The 17,411-nt window shown below is 42.5% G+C and overlaps 1 protein-coding gene across 1 annotated transcript in view; it reads left to right on the forward strand.

Annotated features, from left to right (window-relative positions):
- LOC139411650 (proprotein convertase subtilisin/kexin type 6-like) overlaps positions 1 to 17,411 on the forward strand; it is an 89,266-nt gene that overhangs the window by 42,079 nt on the left and 29,776 nt on the right. The window contains exons 12-15 of the mRNA XM_071158259.1: positions 11,264 to 11,452; positions 15,246 to 15,382; positions 15,458 to 15,640; positions 16,016 to 16,118. Of these exons, the coding sequence (XP_071014360.1) occupies positions 11,264 to 11,452; positions 15,246 to 15,382; positions 15,458 to 15,640; positions 16,016 to 16,118 (612 nt within the window). The remainder of the gene's footprint in view (positions 1 to 11,263; positions 11,453 to 15,245; positions 15,383 to 15,457; positions 15,641 to 16,015; positions 16,119 to 17,411) is intronic.

The raw sequence follows: 17,411 nt of genomic DNA on the forward strand, positions 1-17,411 counted from the left end.
TGTGACGGTAATTCAATTTCATATTGGCTGCTTTCTATTCATTCTGTCACTGCCCGGGTACTTCCCTTAGTAACACAACTATCCTCTAACACCCCATGCAGTCTATAATACGGTCTACATTTGTCTATTACAGTCGTTTCAGAAAAGGGTGGCTTTTATGGTAGCAGTATGTTTCACATGTCTGGTTGTCTTTGATTTGTGAGTGGCCCCAGGCTTGCATAACAGTGATACTGCTTCTGACTCAGTCCTTCACAGAAAAACAGGAAGGAAAGAGAAAACATTGCTTTGATTCGAGGAAACCATTTTTTTTAAACATTCACCACTTTGCAACGGAGACACATTGAATAGGTTCAGAGCTTACTTTTTCTCAAGAATGTTCAAGGCAATCTTCTTGTTTAGAAAATCATTTTTGAAAGGCTTTAATATATTATCTTCACATTTCAATAGAAGCTTTCACAGAAAGTTATTCTTAAATTGAAATGCAATACTTGAGATGCTTTTTCTACCTCTTTCTGGGAAATAGGCTTCTTTCTTTCTGGCATTGTGCATCTTTCGCAATGAATATGAGAGAACCAATCTCAATGAGAGAACCAATCTCATAATGTGGCTCTTAGCCAATAAAAACAGTCCTCAATCAGCTCTAAGAGGTTAGAGGTCAGCTGGGTTTGAATTAAGATGGGGAATAAGATGGAATATTAAAGAGGACAATAATATCCACCACTGCCCTATCCCAAATCGACCCCTACTCCCCCCTCTCTTAAAGGCGTCCGCATGCATTACACCTGAAACAGTTCGGAACAGTTAGTGCGTATATTATGACAACATTTTGTGACGTCTTTGTCTGTTTTGGTCTTCGGGCTGTTCGTGTGCACTACATTTTTTCTCGAAGCAAGTCGAAGTTGGTAGCCGAAGTCTACACCCCTTCGACGGTGATTGGTCAATAGTAGGGATTCTTCAACGTGAGACAAATCGTTTTCATGCTAACATCTTAGTTAGATGTAAAATTGCGCAACTAAGATTTCTTTGGCAAAATTTATGACAGATTTCTTGAATAATTCTGACTATTTTGAAGTGGACAAACCATACTATTGCTAGTATTGTTTTTCAAGTGAAGGTGTTTTACAGGAGTATGGGAGCACACTCGTTCAGTACGCCTAGCCGGTACGCTTAGCTAGGCGCCATGATGTTCATACGTATTGTCAGGAATTGTTACTAACCACATGAAGTATTTACACGTATCAGATCCTTTCAGATCTACACAAGTGTCTCTAGGCCCCAGGGCAGGGGTCACCAACCCTGTTCCTGTAGAGTTACTGTCCTGTATATTTTAACTCCAACCCTGTTCCTGGAGAGTTACTGTCCTGTATGTTTTAACTCCAACCCTGTTCCTGGAGAGTTACCATCCTGTATGTTTTAACTCCAACCCTGTTCCTGGAGAGTTACCATCCTGTATGTTTTAACTCCAACCCTGTTCCTGGAGAGTTACCATCCTGTATGTTTTAACTCCAACCCTGTTCCTGGAGAGTTACTGTCCTGTAGGTTTTAACTCCGACCCTGTTCCTGGAGAGTTACCATATTGTAGGTTTTAACTCCAACCCTGTTCCTGGAGAGTTACCATCCTGTATGTTTTAACTCCAACCCTGTTCCTGGAGAGTTACCATCCTGTATGTTTTAACTCCAACCCTGTTCCTGGAGAGTACTGTCCTGTAGGTTTTAACTCCGACCCTGTTCCTGGAGAGTTACCATCCTGTATGTTTTAACTCCAACCCTGTTCCTGGAGAGTTACCATCCTGTATGTTTTAACTCCAACCCTGTTCCTGGAGAGTTACCATCCTGTATGTTTTAACTCCAACCCTGTTCCTGGAGAGTTACTGTCCTGTAGGTTTTAACTCCGACCCTGTTCCTGGAGAGTTACCATCCTGTAGGTTTTAACTCCAACCCTGTTCCTGGAGAGTTACCATCCTGTAGGTTTTAACTCCGACCCTGTTCCTGGAGAGTTACCATCCTGTAGGTTTTAACTCCGACCCTGTTCCTGGAGAGTACTGTCCTGTAGGTTTTAACTCCAACCCTGTTCCTGGAGAGTTACTGTCCTGTAGATTTTAACTCCAACCCTGTTCCTGGAGATAACAATATATCCTCAGGTCACCCCTAACAAAGGTCTCTGAACACTTCCCTCTCTAAAAAACATCTCACTCAATGTGAACAGGGTATTCTGTACACGTGTGCGTGTCAGTCTGCTAAACCAAAATCAACTTAGATCTTCCATGATTTACTGTACTACCACCCTGACTGCCTGTCAGCGGTCCAAATGTCATCACCTCATATGACTCCCTTGGATAGGATCTGGAGCCTCCTGATAATAGAAGTCAAATATCTAGTGAGGAATAAGGATTTGATTATGTACAGTAGCACATCCATCAAAGACTGTGTTCCTGCCACGGATTCTTAACACAGGGTGCTTCCCAAATGGCAGCCTATTCACTAGGCAGCCTATTCACTAGATAGTGCACTACATTTGACCTATTTGGGATGTAGCCACAGTCAAGTATAGCAGCACTGGAGGGCATTGTGGACTGTTGGCAACGTGACGCTGCTTTTATTATTGATTGGTGACAATCTGTCCGTCAGTGTGACATGTCACACTCTGTCACACACACATGCATGCAAACATACACTCGCTGTCTCTCTCTTCTTCTCTCTCTCGCTCTCTCTCTCGCTCTCTCTCACACACACACATAAACTCTCTCTCACTTACTCAGCCACACACACGCATGCACGCACGCACGCACACACACTCACTCACACACAAACACACACACACAGGCTTGTTGGTCTTCAGTTGGATTTTCATTAGCCTGGAGGCTGAGTCAATTGATTGCCTATGCTGATCCACCTCCGTCCAATAGAGTAGTGGAAAATATCCTGTCAGGTTTCATGAGAGAGATGACTATATCTCTGCTGTGTGTGTGTGTGTGTGTGTGTGTGTGTGTGTGTGTGTGTGTGTGTGTGTGTGTGTGTGTGTGCGTGCGTGCGTGCGTGCGTGCGTGCGTGCGTGCGTGCGTGTGTGTGCGTGCGTGCGTCTGTGTTGTCTGTGTCGGTGCCTTTGTCTGTGTGTGCCTGTGTGTGCGTGTGTGCGTGCCTGTGTGTGCGTGTGTGCCTGTGTGTGCATCTGGATGGGGGGATTACACATTTTGGATGAGGACATAGTTCTGTGTCATCCAAATCAGTGTTATTGACTTGCCATCTGTGGGTCATAAACTAAGCAACTGTGATTCCATGTCTTTAAACTGTTGTGTTCGTAGATCAGTGGAAATATAACTGTTATTATGTGTTGCCTATGAAAACACATGAATAAGCCTCTGGCATTTTGTTGCAGAAATGTTTTTGCGAGCAACTTGCTTTGAACATTGCTCATCCATATATTTATATATTCTTATTCCTTCCTATTACTGGTTAGATATTGCTGCACTGTCGGAGACTAAAAGCACAAGCATTTCGCTACACTCGATATAACATCTGCTAACCATGTGTATGTGACCAATACATTTGATTTGATTTGATGATGTGCCCACCAGAGGCTGTGAGAGAAGATCAGTGGGGAAAAAGAGAAAACCTGAACATGCATTTACAGCTTTATAATGCTCACTGTAAGGGGGTCACCATGAATTTGACAGATTTATAATGCTCACTGTAAGGGGGTCACCATGAATTTGACAGATGTATAATGCTCACTGTAAGGGGGTCACCATGAATTTGACAGATTTATAATGCTCACTGTAAGGGGGTCACCATGAATTTGACAGCTTTATAATGCTCACTGTAAGGGGGTCACCATGAATTTGACAGATTTATAATGCTCACTGTAAGGGGGTCACCATGAATTTGACAGATTTATAATGCTCACTGTAAGGGGGTCACCATGAATTTGACAGATTTATAATGCTCACTGTAAGGGGGTCACCATGAATTTGACAGATTTATAATGCTCACTGTAAGGGGGTCACCATGAATTTGACAGATTTATAATGCTCACTGTAAGGGGGTCACCATGAATTTGACAGCTTTATAATGCTCACTGTAAGGGGGTTACCATGAATTTGACAGCTTTATAATGCTCACTGTAAGGGGGTTACCATGAATTTGACAGCTTTATAATGCTCACTGTAAGGGGGTCACCATGAATTTGACAGATTTATAATGCTCACTGTAAGGGGGTTACCATGAATTTGACAGATTTATAATGCTCACTGTAAGGGGGTTACCATGAATTTGACAGATTTATAATGCTCACTGTAAGGGGGTCACCATGAATTTGACAGATTTATAATGCTCACTGTAAGGGGGTCACCATGAATTTGACAGATGTATAATGCTCACTGTAAGGGGGTCACCATGAATTTGACAGATTTATAATGCTCACTGTAAGGGGGTCACCATGAATTTGACAGCTTTATAATGCTCACTGTAAGGGGGTCACCATGAATTTGACAGATTTATAATGCTCACTGTAAGGGGGTCACCATGAATTTGACAGATTTATAATGCTCACTGTAAGGGGGTCACCATGAATTTGACAGATTTATAATGCTCACTGTAAGGGGGTCACCATGAATTTGACAGATTTATAATGCTCACTGTAAGGGGGTCACCATGAATTTGACAGATTTATAATGCTCACTGTAAGGGGGTCACCATGAATTTGACAGCTTTATAATGCTCACTGTAAGGGGGTTACCATGAATTTGACAGCTTTATAATGCTCACTGTAAGGGGGTTACCATGAATTTGACAGCTTTATAATGCTCACTGTAAGGGGGTCACCATGAATTTGACAGATTTATAATGCTCACTGTAAGGGGGTTACCATGAATTTGACAGATTTATAATGCTCACTGTAAGGGGGTTACCATGAATTTGACAGATTTATAATGCTCACTGTAAGGGGGTCACCATGAATTTGACAGCTTTATAATGCTCACTGTAAGGGGGTCACCATGAATTTGACAGATTTATAATGCTCACTGTAAGGGGGTCACCATGAATTTGACAGTAGCTTACAAGCAGCTCGGTGGTCAGTAACATTCTGTATTTCATATTACAGTACACCTTCTATAATATGAATATGGTATCAAAGCAAGTACTGTGTAATGACACAGTACAATACTGTAACATTTACCTTATTATTCTGTAAAAAAAGTCAATGTTACTGTAATCGGAATGAATGAATGAATGAATGAATACATGAATGAATACATGAAATGAGGGGATGGGTTTGTATTTCACAGTATTTTACTGTGGGATTAGTGCAAGCAGTTTGGCTGCTAAGTGTTTCCACATTACAGCAAACAGTATCAATGATTATGTTGTGTTTTATATCACTTGTACTTCTAGAGGCCTTAACAAATACTTCCAAACTGGCAGCGACTGACAGGACAAACAGACCAAAAGGACATGGCAAAATGAACCATTTAAGGTTTAAGACTTTCTGCCAGTCCAATGTGTTCCCTAGAAATGTTTCATTGATGGGGCACTTTAACCACATAGGAGTAAAGTTGGTACAGCATTCTCGCTCATGGGTGCCACAAATATAGCCTCTTACAAGGTACGCTTCACAATATGTTAATGAGACAGAAATAACAATACTGTGCACCCACTAGTGGACAAAATGGTTTTTGGCACTCAAAATATACAGTACGGTACTGTATTCTGTGGGGTAGAATTACAATACCATTTGAAAAACAGAACCAACTTTGGGAAACTTTGATTTACAGTATGGTGCAGTAAAATGTTTCAGAGTTTTTTTTACTGTTGATAATGCCTCAAATGACCTAATAAATTACAGTTTTCCGTTACAGTGCTCTATGTACTGTCATGACGTTGCCCTCTTTGGGTACAGCGAGCACCATCCCCCTCTCTCTGCTCCTACAACCAGGCTGCTGTGGTCAGTGAGGTCGTAATTCCTAGGGAAGACCCTGCCTCATGGCCACACAGTATAGAGACAGAGTGAAGTTTCATAGAGAACAAAGGATTTTTTTCCACCTCACAGAACTTAAGGACCGAACAACATTTATGTTCCGGAGAAGGTATAAAAGATCGGTGAAGAATCCAGCTACGAACTGGTCCGTTTGTTACATTTTGGTGAGGCTCATGGGAGACGGTGCGGCCACATTACCATAACGCTGTTTATATAATAGCCTCAGATATGAGGTTTACATCTAATTGTTGTATAAGATGAATGAGTGAAGATGATACTGTTTGTAAAATTGTGTAATGTGATTTTGGACTGTTTAATGAAGGAAACTCCAATTCCCTTTTGAGTTTAACTAAATCAGAGGACCGCCCATGAGCCCAGTTAGGGTCGGGCATCCTGGGACAGGCCCTTTTCTGCAATTCCAAATAAAAACCCCAACTTTAAGAAGTTCTCAACAGACCATGTTTTTCTCCATTACGAGAGGACAAAGGTTACTTTTGCTGAATCTTTTAACCATACCACGTGGTTAAACTCTTAGACTATCAATACCGACAGAATAAGAACAAGTCTTTGATATTAATTACTAGTCTGCAGCTAGGAATTCGGTATCATTGAACGCGAAGAATGACAACCGCGGAAACATCCATTCTACAGCAACATGAACTAATGTCACTCTGAACTATCCACTCAAAATTGGATTTGATTTGAGTTGCTTACTAAGAAGAAAGTGAATGTTCCTGAGAGGCAGAGTTACAGTTTTGACTTAAATCTGCTTGAAAATCTAGGGCAAGACTTGAAAATGGTGGCAATGATCAACAACCAATTTGTCAGAGCTTGAAGAATTTAAAAAATAATAATGTGCAAATATTATACTATCCAGGTGTGCAAAGCTCTTAGAAACTTACCCAGAAAGTCTCACAGCTGTATTCGCTGTCGAATGTGATTCTAACTGAGGGGTGTGAGTACTTACGTAAATGAGATATCTATGTGTTTCATTTTCAATAAATTTGATTTAAAAAAAAAAAAAACATGTTTTCACTTTGTCATTAAGGGGTAGGTAATGTGTGGAGGGGTGAGAAGAAAAAAAACATAATTTTAATTCAGGCTGTAACACACAAACACACAGTTAATTTGCTCACACACAAATAACACATACACTTATTCATACTGACTCTACACATGCACACACACTCTCATACAATCATTTATCATATATCCTGATGCCTAGTCACCCTATAGACTATCAATATACATACAGTACTACCCCTACCACTCCAGTAAATATACAGGCTGTGTATAATATTACAGGCTGTGGCACAGCCGCCCGTAACCGGGAGACCCATGTAAATATGGTATTGGCACTGACCCTGGAACTGACATTGTATATAGCTGCTGATCCTGGCACTGACCCTGGAACTGACATTGTATATAGCTGCTGATCCTGGCACTGACCCTGGAACTGACATTGTATATAGCTGCTGATCCTGGCACTGACCCTGGAACTGACATTGTATATAGCTGCTGATCCTGGCACTGACCCTGGAACTGACATTGTATATAGCTGCTGATCCTGACACTGACCCTGGAACTGACATTGTATATAGCTGCTGATCCTGGCACTAACCCTGTATACTTACTTTCTTGTGTTCTTCTTTTTATTCTACTTTACTTTATTTTATAGTATACTCTTTTTACTACTGATATTGATTACTGCATTGTTGGGAAAGAGCTCGCAAGAAATGCATTTCACTGTACTTGTGCACGTGACAATAAAACGTCAGACTTGATCAACTTTTCCAAAGATGCAGAGTTAAATAACAAAAATGAAACACTTCAGAAATATAACACACAGGAATGAAGTGATATTCAAGGAGTACCAAAACAATTGAATAAAATAAATAATTTATTAGGAGATGCAAAAATATTGCATATTTATTTGGACATGATGCTTGCACAGCAGGGTTGGGGTCAGTTTGAACTGAAGTCAGTCGATTCAGGAAGTGATTTGTATTAAAAAAATGTTTGAAATAAATACCTTCTCCTTTTCAGTTCATTGAAATAGATACCCTTTTTCCAATTATTGAATTGGAATGTCAGTTTACTGAGCCCAACCCTGGTTTATTGAGCCCAACCCTGGTTTATTGAGCCCAACCCTGGTTTATTGAGCCCAACCCTGCTTTGCTGTGCAATAAAGTGCTTTTTTTTTTGTTGTAAAAAAACGGTTTTGTAAGTCAGCATCAGTGTCTCAAAGGCTAGCACACACACCTGGCTTACATACAATTATTTGTCCTAATTAATATATCATATTTATATAATATCTTTGCATCTGTTTGAGATCTGTTTGAGATTTCCCCCCTCATCAGTACATTTGGCTACACCTGCTATCTTTGACCGCATCACAGCTCTGCCAATAAATGACATAACCCACACACTCATGTGCTACTGCTTTGTGTGGCCCTTCTGTTCTGTAGTACTGATAGTAAGACCCTCACACTCAATTGCTTCAACACAAACCTTTATTAGTTGACCATATTTCAATTCCAATTTCAATAAAAAGGTCTTAAGGATCGGAATGTTGTAAAATAATAAAAGTAGCCAATGTTGAAGTAATTGGGGGTGCGAGGTCCTAGTTCACTCACTTCACACTGCTCTCTCCCACTTGGACAAGAGGGGAAATAACTATGTGAGAATGCTGTTCACAGACTAAAACTCAGCGTTGAACACCATATTCCCCTCCAAGCTCATCACCAAGCTGGGGACCCTGGGACTGAACACCTTCCTCTGTAGCTGGATCCTGGGCTTCCTGATTGGACGGCCCCAGGTGGTGAGGGTAGGCAACGACACCTCAGCCACGCTGACCCTCAACACGGGGGCCCCTCAAGGGTGTGTGCTTATTCCCCTCCTGTACTCCCTGTTCACCCACAACTGTGTGGCCACGCATGATTCCAACACCCTTATCAAGTTCGCTGACAACACGGCGATGCTAGGCCTGATCACCGACGGCGATGGGACAGCCTACAAGGAGGAGGTCAGAGACTTGGCAATGTGGTGCCATGACAACAACCTCTCCCTCAACGTCAGTAAGACCAAGGAGCTGATGGTGGGCTACAAGAGAAAGAGGGAACGCCCCCATCCACATCGACAGGGATATAGTAGAGGTTGTTGATCTGGTACTGGTACTCCCTGTATATAGCCTCACTTTGATCTGGTACTGGTACTCCCTGTATATAGCCTCACTTTGATCTGGTACTCCCTGTATATAGACTCACTTTGATCTGGTACAGGTACTTCCTGTATATATCTCCATATTGATCTGGTACAGGTACTTCCTGTATATCTCCACATTGATCTGGTACTGGTACTCCCTGTATATAGCCTCACTTTGATCTGGTACAGGTACTTCCTGTATATCTCCACATTGATCTGGTACTGGTACTCCATTCTTGTTTATTTTATTCCACTTTTTGCTCTGGATCGTAAGTAAGCGTTTCACAGTTAAGTCTACACCCATGGTATTTGGCGCATGTGACAAATAAAATAGCATTTGATTTGATTGATGTGTTTTGTCCCAGCACCCTTTGAAAATGATGTGCATTACATGGTTTTATTGAACAGATAGTAAGTAACATGTTGACAAATAGGAAAAAGAATGTGTTAAGGTAAACGGAGAACGCGTCACAGGGCAGTAGGTCACATCTTAACCAATGTCACACCTCTACATCTTAACCAATGTCACAACTCTACATCTTAACCAATGTCACACATCTACATTCTAACCAATGTCACTCCTCTATATTTTAACCAATGTCACACATCTATATTCTAACCAATGTCACTCCTCTATATTTTAACCAATGTCACACATCTATATTCTAACCAATGTCACTCCTCTATATTTTAACCAATGTCACACATCTATATTCTAACCAATGTCACACATCTATATTCTAACCAATGTCACACATCTATATTCTAACCAATGTCACTCCTCTATATTTTAACCAATGGCAAACCTCTACATTTTAACCAATGTCACTCCTCTATATTTTAACCAATGTCACACATCTATATTCTAACCAATGTCACTCCTCTATATTTTAACCAATGTCACACATCTATATTCTAACCAATGTCACTCCTCTATATTTTAACCAATGGCAGCAAACCTCTACATTCTAACCAATGTCACTCCTCTATATTTTAACCAATGTCACTCCTCTATATTTTAACCAATGGCAGCAGACCTCTATATTCTAACCAATGGCAGCAGACCTCTATATTCTAACCAATGTCACACATCTATATTCTAACCAATGTCACACATCTATATTTTAACCAATGTCACACATCTATATTCTAACCAATGTCACTCCTCTATATTCTAACCAATGTCACACATCTATATTCTAACCAATGTCACTCCTCTATATTCTAACCAATGTCACACATCTATATTCTAACCAATGTCACACATCTATATTCTAACCAATGTCACTCCTCTATATTCTAACCAATGTCACACATCTATATTCTAACCAATGCCACTCCTCTATATTCTAACCAATGTCACACATCTATATTCTAACCAATGTCACACATCTATATTCTAACCAATGTCACTCCTCTATATTTTAACCAATGGCAGCAGACCTCTATATTTTAACCAATGGCAGCAGACCTCTATATTTTAACCAATGGCAGCAGACCTCTATATTCTAACCAATGGCAGCAGACCTCTATATTCTAACCAATGTCACACATCTATATTCTAACCAATGTCACACCTCTATATTTTAACCAATGTCACTCCTCTATATTTTAACCAATGGCAGCAGACCTCTATATTCTAACCAATGGCAGCAGACCTCTATATTTTAACCAATGTCACACATCTATATTTTAACCAATGTCACACCTCTATATTTTAACCAATGTCACTCCTCTATATTTTAACCAATGGCAGCAGACCTCTATATTCTAACCAATGGCAGCAGACCTCTATATTTTAACCAATGTCACACATCTATATTTTAACCAATGTCACACATCTATATTTTAACCAATGTCACTCCTCTATATTTTAACCAATGGCAGCAGACCTCTATATTTTAACCAATGTCACACCTCTATATTTTAACCAATGGCACACTTCTATATTCTAACCAATGTCACTCCTCTATATTTTAACCAATGTCACACCTCTATATTTGTGTGTAAGAGGCAGCAGCACTAACTGCTAGACTACCCAGCCCACACATACTAACTAGTTGACCTTGTTTCCCTTCCTGCCAGGTACATCCGTGCAGACCAGAGCCTGAACAGCACCATCACAAGCACAGGGTGTACAGAGCAGGCGGAGCAGCATGTGAGCTACGTAGAACATGTGGTGGTCAAGGTACTGGTTGTCCATCCACGACGAGGAGATCTGGAGGTCAGCCTCATATCACCCTCAGGAACACGCTCACAGCTACTGGCCAAGAGGTGAGAGATACACACAGATACACACACACATGAACCTCGGTCTACCGCTCTGGAAAACAACTTCTTTACCATTAGACCAAAAGGAAATTCCTTCCTGGTGTGAGATTGACAGGCAGGGCTACTTTTTCACGACAGCATGATTCCAAATCACATCTGCAATACACACACACACACACACACACACACACACACACACACACACACACACACACACACACACACACACACACACACACACACACACACACACACACACACACCATATGGGGCCTGAATGATTATTATTATCATCTCTTCATGAACAGTAGAAGAACAGAGTGTCTTGGAGAATAGATAGATCTTTCAGTTCATTATATGTGTGGGGAAAGCACAAAGTGAGGAAGACACAAGTGAGGAAGACACAAGTGAGGAAGACACAAGTTAGGAAGACACAAGTGAGGAAGACACAAGTGAGGAAGACACAAGTGAGGAAGACACAAGTGAGGAAGACACAAGTGAGGAAGACACAAGCGGCACTCTCCTTTTATTTTCCACAGAGTGCCATAATGATGTTAGTCAACTTCAAAACAGCTCCCTTTCTCCCTGCAGCCGCAAACACACACACACACACACACACACACACACACACACACACACACACACACACACACACACACACACACACACACACACACACACAGCCTCCCTGCAGCCAGAGGCTCAGCTAGTCCCTTTGTTTCCCTGCACTTGTTCCTTGTTGTTCTGACGTTGGCTCGGAACACTTTGACGATTACTTTCCACGAGTGGCTTTTACTTTCAAGATTAGTTTTTAATTGACTCCTTCTTCCATCCTAATGCAGCGCTGAGCCTCTAGTGATCAAACACTCAGGGACTTTGTTCAATCAAGGCTGGTGTACAGGGGTGTATTCATTAGTGCAAATAGGAACATGTTTGCATCGAAAATCAATCTTTGTTATTGGATAAGTTCAGGTAAGTCCTCCCGCTGTGAATACACCCCTGGTATGCAGAAGTTTTACTGACATGGTAAATAGTGTATATGTTGTGGCAAACAGCAATGTCCCTTGCGGGTCTCCCAGCCCGTAGGCATAGCTGCTGACCACTACTCCAGTATATGGAACGCTCTCCAAAAGTCCTTCAAGTTGGTGCCTCGAGGGCAATTCAGGCGGACGTTAGGGGGCCTTTTTTACTGAACAATTTGTTTGTTTCATATGATACAGTATGTATGGTGTAATTGCTGTGTGTTGATGTGTTCATGTAGGACTCATCTGCAAATGAGACCGTGATCTCAGCATGACTCACTGGCTAAATAAAGGTTAAATAAATAATCATAATAACCCCCTCGGGAAGATCAAAACAAGTCTTCCTAGGGAATGTTCCTTACTATATGATGGTTGTTATGTATAAATCTGGAGACATCCAGATAATGTTTTTGATTGAACAGCATCCCCTTTTAGCCTCCCTCGATCCCCATATGGGTATTACATGATATATGAGTTTGTTTTCCCAAACTAAGCCTGGATTGAGTGCTGCCCGTCTTTATAAAAGGTTACGATTGTATTGGGCAATATTTTTCTCACTTCAAGTGCTCTATAGAGTAGAGATGATGTCACATATGTTTGGCTGTCCCATGTTTCATCTTTCTCTCTCTCTCTCTTTCTCTCTCTCTCTCTCTCTCTTTCTCTCTCTGTCTCTCTTTCTCTCTCACTCTCTCTTTCTCACTCTCTTTCTCTCTCTCTCTCTTTCTCACTCTCTCTCTCTCTGTTTCTCACTCTCTCGCTCTCTCTCTCTCACGCTCTCTCTCTCTCTCTCTCTCTCTCTGTCTCTCTGTCTCTCTCTCTCTGTCTCTCTCTCTCTCTCTCTCTCTGTCTCTCTCTCTCTCTCTCTCTCTCTCCCTGTCTCTGTCTCGCTCTCCCTGTCTCTGTCTCTCTGTCTCTGTCTCTCTCCTCTGTTTCCATCGGTGGATACTAATAAAGCATCCTCTCCTTCATTATGTCTCTGAGGTTGCCAGATTGCCAGCCAAGACATTTGGCTTGAGTTAGAGTGTGAGGGGTAAATTAGTGGTCAGGAGGACCTCACAGAACCCATCCATTAAAACCATTTACCACCGGCGGGACTTGACAGATAGATTTACGCTTTCATTTTCTCCCATTGGCCTGGAATGGGAATGGTTCAATCCCCTTCTCCCGACTCATCTCCTAAAGTAAAATGATTGTAGATTGCCTGGTGTAATGTAATATATTGTAATGTACATAGCTAACTAGCACTAGTGCAGTGACGAGTAATTTTGGACTTGAAGTAAACAGAGTTAATTTGCAGCTTGGGCTGGTTGCCAGATTGGGAATGCACTGTGCGTTGCCAGATTGGTGCACTGTGTAAAGGGAGGTATTGCTGTTGCTGATTATGTCCCCTGACAGCGAAAGAGAGAGCGAGAGAGAGAGAGAGAGAGAGAGAGAGAGAGAGAGAAGGGAAGAAAGAGAGATGGGAAGAAAGAAGGGGGAGAGGGAGAGAAAGAGGGTAGAAAGAAGGGGGAGAGGGAGAGAGATGGGAAGAAAGAAGGGGGAGAGGGAGAGGGAGAGGAAGAAAGAAGGGGGAGAGGGAGAGGAAGAAAGAAGGGGGAGAGAGAGAGATGGGAAGAAAGAAGGGGGAGAGGGAGAGAGAGAGGGGAAGAAAGAAGGGGGAGAGGAAGAGGAAGAAAGAAGAGGGAGAGAGAGATGGGAAGAAAGAAGGAGGACAGGGAGAGAGAGATTTTGTAGCTTTATTCAAACTGCTAGCTACAGTAGTTCAAAGAGACACACACACACCGCTGAAGAGAGTTAGCCCCTTGGACATGAACTCCCTCCACGCAGCATGTGGCACAAACACAGACAGATAGATAGCCCTTGAAAATCCATTCTAGTACACCTGTTCAGCAGCTAGTTGTTGGAATATGTCACACCCTCCTCTGACAGTTGGCTCTGGTGCCGATGCGAGGGCTCTTTCTCACGTATAGATGCAGAAACCTGCTGGCTTGGCTGCTGTTCAGATTCCCATTTCTTTCATCAATATAATTATACAGGCTGGGTGACAGATATTCCAAAGGTTGGATGTCCTTTTTTCCTTTTTTTTCAACCATCCAAGCCAACAGTAGACTGTCACTCTGTGAGTGACAGTTAGCTTTAGATCTCAGGGAAGGTGTGATGTCAGTGCTTGACAGTGCTAACTGCTAGACCAACCCCAGGGCACTGATGCCCTTTCTCTGTTCCTCTCCTGTAAAGGGGCAATCTGTTTACCAAACTTTTTGGTGGAAACAGCTGAGGGATGGAGCTAGACAAATGCAACCACTCTCAACTAAGTGATGTTCTTCAAGAATCAATGGCTGTATCGTTAATTTGACGTCCAAAATGGAATGTACCAATCCCAGATTGCCCCTTTTAACACAGTTTACCCACCCTGTAGAGTAACCAAAACAGCTTCCTGAAACTTCCTGATAGCGTGCACAAACATTATTCCCAATCACACCAACACAGTAGCAGCCACACCAGACCTCACCACATGCCACAGAGAGCTGAAGCCACTGTGATGTTACTTGAGCCCATTGATGTGATATTATCTCCTGTCGCGGCTAGCTTTAAAGCAGCCAGTGCTTACATTTCTCTTCAATTAGCCTCTTTGAATAATTCTATATTTTTCTTCAGGGGGGCTGAGAAAGTACAAAGGCGTTGAGATTGGTCTGTTTGCGCTGTGAAACAGAATTTAATTGCCTTAGAAGTTGAGAAGTGACTTACTTTCTCTCTCCCTCCCTCTCTCTCTTCAGGTTGTTTGATAACTCTAATGAAGGATTTAGGAACTGGGAGTTCATGACTGTTCACTGCTGGGGGGAGAGGGCAGAGGGCCAGTGGATCCTGGAGATCATAGACTCTCCTTCATCTCTACGCAACCCAGAGGTGCTGGGTAAGAAAACACACACACAAACACAGTGATCTCTTCATACTGTGTTTTTATGGAGATTTCTTCTCCTTGTTCTAGGTAAACTGAAAGAGTGGACACTGGTCCTTTATGGCACCTCGGGGCACCCGTACCAGTCTCACGGGACCCAGCACTCTCGCTCCAGGATGCTTGAGATTCCAACCCCCAGCCGGGACCCCAACGGGCCCGAACCACCTCCGGAGGTCCTCAAGCACCAGGAGGAGGAAGAGGAGGAGTACAGCGGTAGGAGAGGCTCTGCCATAAACTGTTCGCTCTGAACTGTTACAACACTGTAGTCCGACAACACAACTCAACCTCAATCTAACCTCTGTGTGTGTGTGCTTTGTGTGTACCTTTGCATTTGTGCGTGTGTGTGCTTGCTTTTGTGTGTGTGTGATTGTGTGTGTGTGCATGTGTGCGTGTGTGCGTGTGTGTGCATGTGTGATTGTGTGTGTGTGTGTGTGTGTGCGTGTGTGCGTGTGCGTGTGTGTGCGTGTGTGATTGTGTGTGTGTGTGTGTGTGTGTGTGTGTGTGTGTGTGTGTGTGTGTGTGTGTGTGTGTGTGCGTGCGTGCGTGCGTGCGTCCGTGTGTGTGTGTATTCTCTGTAACCCCTCTCAGGGCCGTGCCACAGTGAGTGTGGGGACCAGGGCTGTGACGGGCCAGATCCTGACCACTGTCTGAACTGTATCCACTACAGCCTGGGCAGCCTCAAGACAGGCAGGTAAACAAACAGACTTGGACCAAAGATACTTTTAACTAACCCAAGATGGAACAAAAGGAACCGCTGAATGTTTTATATACAGTATGAGAAAATTTGTGGAATGGCCCGGTCCATCTCACTCCATCTTCTCCCTCTGTCTACCACTGGACTTCCTCTCATCACCATATTTGGTGGTGAGTGGAAGCCCCCACCAGATGCTTCAGATTTGTGAACCATCTTGGTTTCCTCTTTTATCTGTGCTGTGACTGTGACCATATCTGATTCAAACTCAGTAATTATTTGCTATTTGTTCTGTTTCTGCTCAACATCAAGACAGGAAGGCACAACAGCATGTTGAGGAATGAGAGCATGTTGAAGAGTGGGAGAATTTTGAAGAATGGGAGCTGTTAGGAGTGTGTATCGGAGGCGAAGTCAGGTGCAGGAGAGCAGAGTGTAGTGAACAGGCGCACTTTTTATTACGGTCAAAATGACAGCACAAAATAACATATAATGTGCCCAAAACACGGAACATAGACAAAAAGTAATGCGCGTAACAATATCCACAATATCAAAATACACGTAACACAAACAATCCTACACAAAGTCATGATGGGGAACAGAGGAATAAATACATATGAATTGATTGGGGAATGAAAACCAGGTGTGCAGGGAACAAGACAAAACAAATGGATAAATGAAAAATGGAGCGGCGATGGCTAGAAAGCCTGTGACGTCGACCGCCGAACACCGCCTGAACAAGGAGAGGAGCCGACTTCGGCGGAAGTCGTGTCAGGAGCATTTTAAAGAGTGGGAGAATTTTGAAGAGTGGGAGAATTTTGAAGAGTGGGAGCATTTTGAAGAGTGAAAGCATTTTGAAGAGTGGGAGCATTTTGAAGAGTAGGAGCATTTTGAAGAGTTGGAGCATGTTGGGGAGTTTGAGCATGTTGAGGAGTGGAAGCATGTTGAGGAATGGAAGCATGTTGAGGAATGGAAGCATGTTGAGGAATGGGAGCATGTTGAGGAATGGGAGCATGTTGAGGAATGGGAGCATGTTGAGGAATGGGAGCTTGTTGAGGAATGGGAGCATGTTGAGGAATGGGAGCATGTGGAGGAATGGAAGCATGTTGAGGAGTGGAAGCATTTTGACTGTGTCCATTCTTATTCAGAAAACCTGTATTACTTCGGTAGCTCTTTATTTTACGGTACAGAATTGACCTGGTATTTACTTCGAAATTATCTGGTTTTTACTTAGAAATGACATGGTAAAATGGTAATTACACAATAATACTTTTAAAAAATAAAGGAGAGTCACAT

Source organism: Oncorhynchus clarkii, chromosome 6 (genome assembly GCF_045791955.1).
Source record: "Oncorhynchus clarkii lewisi isolate Uvic-CL-2024 chromosome 6, UVic_Ocla_1.0, whole genome shotgun sequence".
Taxonomy (NCBI): domain Eukaryota; kingdom Metazoa; phylum Chordata; class Actinopteri; order Salmoniformes; family Salmonidae; genus Oncorhynchus; species Oncorhynchus clarkii.